This window comes from Lepisma saccharinum, chromosome 17, assembly GCF_977018435.1.
Source record: "Lepisma saccharinum chromosome 17, izLepSacc3.1, whole genome shotgun sequence".
In the NCBI taxonomy this organism is placed as follows: Eukaryota; Metazoa; Arthropoda; class Insecta; order Zygentoma; family Lepismatidae; genus Lepisma; species Lepisma saccharinum.
In genome coordinates, this window is record NC_139245.1 from 27,862,625 (window position 1) to 27,871,610 (window position 8,986).

The 8,986-nt window shown below is 39.3% G+C and overlaps 1 protein-coding gene across 3 annotated transcripts in view; it reads right to left on the reverse strand.

Annotated features, from left to right (window-relative positions):
* The window catches only part of LOC146001643 (uncharacterized), a 34,744-nt gene extending 25,999 nt beyond the window's left edge, over window positions 1-8,745 (reverse strand). Inside the window, exon 1 of one of the 3 annotated variants that reach the window (XM_083139224.1) lies at window positions 8,631-8,745. Coding sequence is in view for 1 of the 3 variants with exons in the window: in XM_083139223.1 (XP_082995349.1) it covers window positions 1,271-1,276 (6 nt within the window). In the remaining 2 variants the exon portion in view is untranslated. Of the gene's footprint in view, window positions 1-1,238; window positions 1,384-8,630 lie in introns of those variants that run through there. The other 2 variants (XM_083139223.1, XM_083139226.1) reach the window with 2 other exon arrangements.
* Between the last annotated feature and the right edge of the window lie 241 nt (window positions 8,746-8,986).

An 8,986-nucleotide genomic window follows, 5' to 3' on the forward strand; every position in this document is an offset into this window, starting at 1 on the left:
GGAAAAATACGCAAAGGGGAAAGATATACATGTAAATGGAAAAGAGAAAAATAAGGAAGTTTTCTTTTTTTACATATTCACAGAAGTAAAGTCAAGTGAAACAGAAGACAGTCGCAGGAAGCACTTGATACATTCTTGAATAAAAAAATACTTTACCACAACTTTCCTTCGAAAGGCTAATAATAACAATAATAATAATTGATTTCGATCCTCTAACGACTTACCTTGGTATGTATGCTCTTTCGAAGGAGGAACCGAGACCTTGCTACAGTAATGGAACTTACTTCAAAACTATAGATGGAAAAACAAGTATATGCTCTGAAGAAACGCCGGATATAAAAGCGGAAAAAACAACAGGAAAAAGTTTTCAGGAAGCAAATCGATAAACATTGATAACAATTTAGAAAGAGTAATTTTAGATCTGGCTTACAGGATATCTCCCCACGATTAGACGCATTTTGTAAATTCAGTCATGAAACAGTTGCGTTGAGATAATTAAGTTATTATTTTTGTTACTCTAACTATCCGCGCGCGAGCATTTAAAAAAATGGTGAATATGTTTTCTTTACAGAGGTACCGCAGTGTCTTGAAATATTACATGACGCAAAAAAGGTTTACACTAGAGCTGTAGAAACCAGTTTATGGAAAACCGAAAACCTTTTAGTTTGAAAGGTGAAATTTCGAATACCTTGTTTACAATTCTAAAGATCGATTTTCGGTTTATTCACTTTTTTTTAAACCGTTTTCGGTTCTCAAGAAACCGGTTTAGAAAGTGGAAAACGGACCGAAAGTGTCAAAAAATCACCCGTAATAGGTTGGACCTAACAAGTAACGTCCTAATGTAACATAAATTATCTTGATCTACCTGTCTGTCTGTCTCTCCGTCCGTAAGAGACTGAATTTCAGAATCTAACAAAGCTGGACATCTATACTCCATCCCCGGGATCTCTGGAGCAAGGCCACGCATAGCGGTAGAGAAGGGGGAGAAAGCGAGTGGGCTGAGCGAATCAATACACGCTGCTGCAAAGGCTGGTAACTGCAGTTGTTTTCCCCTTCCACACAATCCCATTCGCACTTTTTCATAGGTCGGGCCCTCTCGAGTCATTACTTACACCGAGACTTACTATCGTTCGCTAGCTCCATATATTCCTGGGACAGAGTATAAACATTTGATGCAATTGAAAGCATAGCGTAATACTAACTTAACACGAACGAATAAGGCAGAGGCTCTACATTACCTTTGTCGAGAACGAGATTATATGGAGCTTACCTCCATACCCCTTGGGGTTAAGCTGCTGAGGTATCTGACGATTTGAGAGGTCGTTTTCCTGAGCTTCTGTAGCGATGTGAGAACAAATTCCTGCACTTTACAAATTCAAGGATCTGGACAACTAAACTAGTTCGAAACTGTTCGTTTCTCTACAATAATTTGAAACGGAAGCATTTCAAGCCATTGTATATTTATAAATAGGATACAACTTCTCGCAGAAATATTTGAAAGCAACGTTATGTAATTGAAGCGGGAAGTACTTCATTTTTTTATAGTTGTTACCAGGGTGGATAAAGAGCATGATTTTTATTTAAAAAATCATTTATGATGAGTTCCTCTATTTAAATCGGATTTTTTAAAATAGATTTTTAAAATATTTTTTTAGAAAACACGCTTAAAATTGCTTGTATGTTTTTTGGCAACATACATAAAGATATGTTTTTTTATGGAAATACTTTTTCTAGTAAACGGCCTTGTAAAATATTTAAGTTTCATTAAAGCAAATTAAAAAAATATATGTAAATATATATTTTTCTGTTTCTGATACAGTACCTTCTGTGGAAATGTATGTTGAGTGTGTTAATGAGACTATAATAATTTAAGTAAATTTCCTTCAAGTGAAAATAACACATTCTGAATATACTCTTAACTTAAAATATTAACTTTAAAATTTTAATAATCTTTGTAGCTGAATTTTGGAGATTTTTTAAATTGTAGTTTGAAAAATATCAGCTGCCATGTTCATTTACAGTTCAATGATAATGACACTATTTATGGTTTAACATGATCGTATTTTGTAAATCTTTGTACACAAAATGTTTGCTATTTTTGCCTATAATGATTATTGAATTTTAAATCAAGAGAAATGTGTGTTTACATTTTCCTCTGTATGAGCTTCACACTATCAGTAAATGTATTTTATTTCTTTTTTCCCTTTTTTAGACCCTAATAAAACACCATTAAATGATGATGAGATTAATGTATTTTCACCAAAAGTGTTTCTGATATCTACAAAATCTTTATGTTCATTATTCTATAAATTATTTAAATCGTGATTTCAATCCACCTTGGTTGTTACACTGTTACAGAACTAGTGACAAAATCATAACGGGTATTAAGCACTGGTGTACGCAGGATTTTTTCAGGGGGAGGGGGTGAACTTATAAACTTGGATGGTGCATGTGCGTTCAGTGGCACAGGAACATTTTTCATCTAGGGGCTACAAAATTCGTCCTCTATATATACAGTGCCGTGCAAACGTTTATCAACATCACGTTTTTCTGCGATAACGTTTTACAAACTTCATACATTCAACTGAAATGTTTATATGTTGGGCAGCAAGATAGGTGCATACTTATCAGACAAGATCGGACTATTTACAAGATTATTAAAAATCTTTATTCGATTTTTTCAACCTGGCAAAAAATGTCACTTTTATTCTTATCACCGTGATGCATTAATGCTTTGAGGAACGATAAGAAACTAGTCACTGGTATCAATCGACTCTAGTACTTGGTTTCAAAACCCTTTGCATCAATCACAGTCTGGCAGCTTTGTGGCATGGGGTCAATCAATGTGTCCATCACCGACTGAGGGGTCTTGACCCATTCTTCCTTCAGCTGGGCGAACTTCTGAACGTCTCGTGGGCGTTCTTGGTTGCCTTGTGCTTGAGGCGTCGCTGCACATGCTTCCCACATGTGCTCGATGGGATTCAAGTCCAGACTCTGGCTTGGCCACTCCATAGGAGTCATCTGATGGTGGTCGAACACCCCCTATCGGTGTTTCAGGTCGTTTTCCTCCTGCAGGTCCAGGGCAGCTACTGGGCGGGTCCGCAGGGTGGTGGATAGAGGAACGGTCTGTAGATATGCAGACTAGGGGCAATGATTGCAAGACCAGAGTTCCCCCGAACCGAGGCAGCTAGGTCATCAGAGCGTGGGAGTGTGGTTCATGGCAGGACTACAACTCATCAAATACCACAATGCTTGATAACGACCTGGTGACATGGCGAAGAAGCACCGCCAGTAAATAAGTGCTGTCCCCGCTGTCTTGCGGGTAGGAATTAACCCAAAGGCTAAGGGCAGGAAAACCCTGACAGAAAACTATGGGTAGAGAGAGCTCTGTAAGGCGTAGTGAAACCAATTCCTCTAGTGGAGTAAAAACACAAATCCCGGCACTTCAGATTGGGGGATGAGGCATTGGGTTGACAACCCAATCCTTGGAAAATTGCCTGTTTTCCAGAAACCCAACAATAAGCCTCGGATAAGGAATGAAACTAGACGACGAAAACGGCTACGAGTTAAGGCAAATGATCTCAGGATGGCAACATGGGATGTGCAAACAATGCTACAGGCTAGCAAATTGTCAGAAATTGTTCATGAATTCATAAAGTATAAATTGCATGTTATGGTACTGCAAGAAATAAGATGGCCTGGGAGTGGTCAGATAGACAAGCAAAGCTGCACAGTTTTGTTCAGTGGTGCGGAAACTAGAGGACACAGGGGTACAGGCTATATAATAAGTAAAGAAGTTAGGAAATCATTGATAGAATTTACACCAGTAAATGATCGACTGCATAATATCAGACTTAAAGGCAAGTTTTACAACATCTCCATCATTTCTGCTTATGCACTTACCGAGGATGCAGAGGGGCTGGACAAGGAAAAATTCTATGATGAGTTAGACTCATGAAATGAAGGCACAAATAGATATGATATGCTACTTGTCATGGGTGACTTTAATGCAAAAATTGGCAGAGAAGCAGACGTTAAAGAGGTGGCAGGGAAGAACTCGCTGCATTTCGTCACCAGCGAAAATGGGTGGAGATAAGTAAGTACCCATTTCCCCAAAGGATATCCACAAAAGCACCTGGAAAGCTCCTTGCGGAACATACACGAATCAGATAGACCATGCTCTGTTGAACAATAGACACACTACATCGGTAATAGATGTTAAAACATGCAGAGGATCTAACTGCGATTGTGACCATTTCGTAGTTAAATCTGTAATACGACAACGATTGTTCAATGTAGGTAAAATTAAAGGAAAGTAGAGGTTTGGATGGGATGTAGAACAGTTACAGAAGGATAGCTATAAGAGAACTTTTCAGGAAGACATACATCAGCAGCTACGTAATGGGAATGACACTAACAACATTGAGGAAATATGGAATGATATGAAGAAAATTCTATCTGAAACATCGGAAGAGATAGTAGGACAAAGGAAGAGATCTGATAGACAATATTGGTATGATTATGCGTGCAGAGCAATAGTAGATAGTAGAGAAGAAAAATGAGTTACGGAGAAAGTTACTCCAATGAGAAACAAGATCATCCATGGATGCATACAAAAATGCTAGGAAAGAAGCCACTAAACTCTGTAGGAAGAAAAAGAAAGATAGAATTGATGGAGGAAAGAGTAAGGAAAATTGAGGGACATCAGACAAAGTGTAATACGAGACAAATGTACAAGGCTGTTAGAAATCATTGTACTGAATATCAACCAAGGTTACACATATGTAAAGATAAAGATGGGAAGCTACTTACGGATCAAAGTAAGTGCCTGGAAAGATGTACAGAATATTTTCAGGAGCTGCATAAATGTAACTTCACAGATACTGTGGATGAAGACCAGCTGTGAGTTAGAAAGACCATCGTTCGACGATGTGAAATGTACAATATTGAAATTACATAATAATAAAGCACCTGGAGAAGACTTGCTCCCAGCAGAGGTATTTAAGAACGGTGGAGAGCACACTGGAGGAAAGTCCACCAGTTAGTTTGCATGATATGGGACCAAGTGAAAATACCCAGTAGCTGGAGATATGGAGTTATTTTTCCCATCCATAAAAAAGACGATACAGAGAAATGACCCTGCTAAATATTGGATACAAAATATTCTCCAATATTCTCTACATGAGAGCATATAAAATAGCAGAAGAAATGCTAGGGGAATATCAGTGTGGATTCCGTTCAAATAGATCTACTATAGATCACATCTTTACCATAAATAGAATTATGGAAAAGTTCTATGAACATAATATAGATCTGCACCTTCTATTTATAGACTACCAGCGGGCATTTGATAGCTTGCACAGAGGAGGGATTACTAAGGTATTAAAGAAAGTAGGATTTCCTGAAAAATTAATAAAGCTGATTAAAATGACTTTAGAAAATACAACAGCTGAAATCATGGTGCAGGGTGAAGTAGCACCAACTATTAAAATACAAACAAGGGCGAGACAGGGGGATGCGCTGTCCACTTTAATTTTTATTATTGTGCTACATGATATTATCGGTCCACTGCAAAAACGGGGGAGCATATTCTACAAAACAACTCAGATACTCGCTTATGATGATGATATTGTGATAATATCACGGACCCATGCAGATCTTAAAGGCGCTTTCTTAAAGATAGATAGAAAATCCAGAGAAACTGGACTCTTAATTAATGAAACCAAAACGAGATACATGAGAATGTCCAGATCGCCAACCAGACGAAATCCCGTGGTTCTGAATGTAGGCACATACTCTTTTGAAGGAGTTCCCACTTTTACCTACCTTGGAGCCCTTCTACATAACAATACAGAAGAATAAGAGACAGTTAACCACAGGATCCAGGCTGGCAACAGACAATATTATGCACATATAGAATTATTCAAGTCCAAGAGCCTCTCCAAGAACACAAAATTAAGACTATATAGGACACTCATCAGACCGGTGATAGCTTATGGTGCAGAATCCTGGAAACTTGCATCCAAAGCAGAAAGCAAGGTAATGTGCTTCGAAAGAAAAATCTTACGAAAGATATTTGGCCCCATTAAGAATGAAGATGGATCCTATAGAATTAGGAATAACATGGAGCTAGAGGAGTTGATCCAACCTGAACATGTGGGGAGATACATCAAATCACAACGTTTAAGATGGGTAGGACATCTGATGAGAATGGAGAAGGACAGGTTATCACACTTGGTATTAAACCAGAAACTATGGGGAACAAAACCGAAAGGAAGACCGAGGGGAAGATGGATCGATGCGGTTGAGAATGATTTGAAAAGGATGTATGTACTTAATTGGAAGAATGTAGCTCAAGACAGAACGAGGTGGAGGAAGATTGTTTGGAATGCCAGAGCCCACCAAGGCTGTAGTGCAACATAAGAAGAAGAAGAAGAAGAAGTCCTCCTGCAGGATGAAGCCGCATCCGAGGTGATGAGGAGCGAATGGGTACATGATATTTGCGAGAATGTCCCTGTACATGTATACCGTCCCCTGTTGCCCGCGATACGGTGAAGGGGATCTATCCCAAGTGCAGAGAAACAACCTCACATAATCACATTTCCGCCGCAATGCTTGATGGTGGACAGTTGGTACTTGGGGCTTACCTTTCGCCTTTGAGAAGTCGTACCCGCTCCCAATCGTCTGTTTCAAAGAGAAGTTACTTGCTCTCAACGGTATACAGCACGTTGGTCCACTGGCTCCGTGTCCATGTTAGGTGCTCCTTCGCACACTTCAATCTGGCCTTCCTGTCATTGAGGGAGATCAATGGATTTTTCACAGGCCGACATCCAAACATTCCCCTCGTCCTCAGCCGCATCTTTACAGCATCCACAGACAGTGTCTTAACTCCTGGTGCCTTTATCTCTCGAGAAATGTCCCTGGAAGACGGACAGGGATTAGCACGGCTAGCACGCAGAATATTCCGAATGTACAGTGAATCTGTCACACATGACTGCCAGGACTTGAGCATCTTGACAATTGCTCCCTGTACCATAAGTAATAGCTCTTTTATGCTTTTCACGTATGAGGTGCCATAGTCCAACTTAGTAAGAAATTAAAGAATTTAAAGGTTCATCTCGCTAGACATTACTGTTGCTTTTATTGCCAAGGACTATTGTACTGTACAGTATGTTCGGCAGTGTTCAGTTTTTAATAAATAAACCTCGGCGTCCGCAAGGAGACTAGCGTACGATGCGTACAAACAATCAAGTCAGAGGCGGATCGTAAGCATGCATTCGGAATTATCTCTCAAGCTGTTCGTTTGCGACCCTACGATTACTGAGACTTTTTTGCTTCTACTATCGTGGACTTTTCATCGTTTTAGTCTGTGCTATCACGTCTGGTACACCCTGTATATTTTTTATTTACTCATAATTTTGTTGCTGCGGCCTCTATCGTTCTCTCTAACACACCACCGACAAGTTTTGAAGTTTGAAGATAGGCTTGTAATTGTTTTATTATTATTATTATTATTTACACTCTTTTCTACTGCTGTTAGTTAGTCTCTTGAAACATATGGAGCAATAAATGCAATGAAACACTCATGTCTTACCCAGTACTATTTTTCCTTTTTTAAATTTTGGCTATTTTACATCGCTTTTCTACCACTTGGGTTAATCACGCCAATAAGGATAAATGACGAAATGAGTGAAGACAATAATATATTTAGTTCAAATCCAGGATCTCTGATCGTCGTGCCAGTGCTTAAGCACTCCGCCACTGAGCAAATAGTATTATACAGGGTGTTTAAATTTAAAAATGCGTCACCATAAGATAACTACATTGTTAGTGCAGATAGCGAATAAGGATAAGAGCGGGAAGTTGTTGGAAATGGGTGGTTTTAATCTAATGTGCTTCACTTTTCAACATAGAAGGCACTGTTAAAGCTATAAACGTTATCGAAACTTCGTAGTAGTTAGAAAAGCTAATTGCAGCAATCAATTCTTAATGTACATAGTGCCAATGTACAGCTTCAACTTTGCATCCTATGTTGGTGAAAATCGCACATTTCCAACAACTTTCCCCCTCTTTACATTTTCGCCATTTACACTATAAGAAGTTCTATAGTGACAGATTTTTAAAATCACCCTGCCGGCCCCCTGGTGGAGTGGTTAGCACGTCACGCTACGACGCCAGGGGTCCCGTGTTAGAATCCCTGCCTGGACATGGATGCTTGTGAGTGTCCATTCATCAATTTCATTATGTAATCACTTATCCCCATCTTCGCAAATTAGCCAAAAGTGGCACAAGAAGCGAAGTAAAATAAAGCAAATCAATCAATCATTTTAAAATCACCCTTTAGAATATAGAACAACATCTAGCGGAATAGGCAATTTCGTTAGCCCATAATAATATTAGTTATCTTCAACATGTGCGAAATTAACGAACAAAAACACTTACGGGCCTTCCAGATGCCGCAGTGGTAGCGTCGTCGCCTTGTAATCAAGGAGTCCCGGGTTCAATAAACGGTGGAGGCGCATGGTGGTTCTGATCCCAGTTTAAACTGTAGGTCCAGTCCTGATTAGTCTTACTGTGCATAAAGTGGACTTAAAACATCAACTCAATCAATGAATCAAAAAAACACTTACGAATCTGCACTTTGGAAACTTTGAGGAAGGTTCATCAAAACCATTGCATTATCCACTAACTTTATCCTGATGAAAATCAACCGCTCTTCATTTGAGCCACACTTGTTGTGAGGCATCAGCTTAGAAGAGCGATAACTCGCTTATTTCAAGAGGTGTCTGTTTTGGAAGAGTAAACACGTATCTTCAATGACCTACGAGTGGGGAGGCGTCAACAGTCAAAAGTCCCTGATGACAGTAACCAGACGATATGGAGGGGGCGTTTTTTTGTAATCCGGGTACAAGAATGCAACGTTGATCTCTAGAGCTTTGCTTTGGAACAGAAGCCAAAATCCAAAGCGTTCTTATCTGATGGAAGA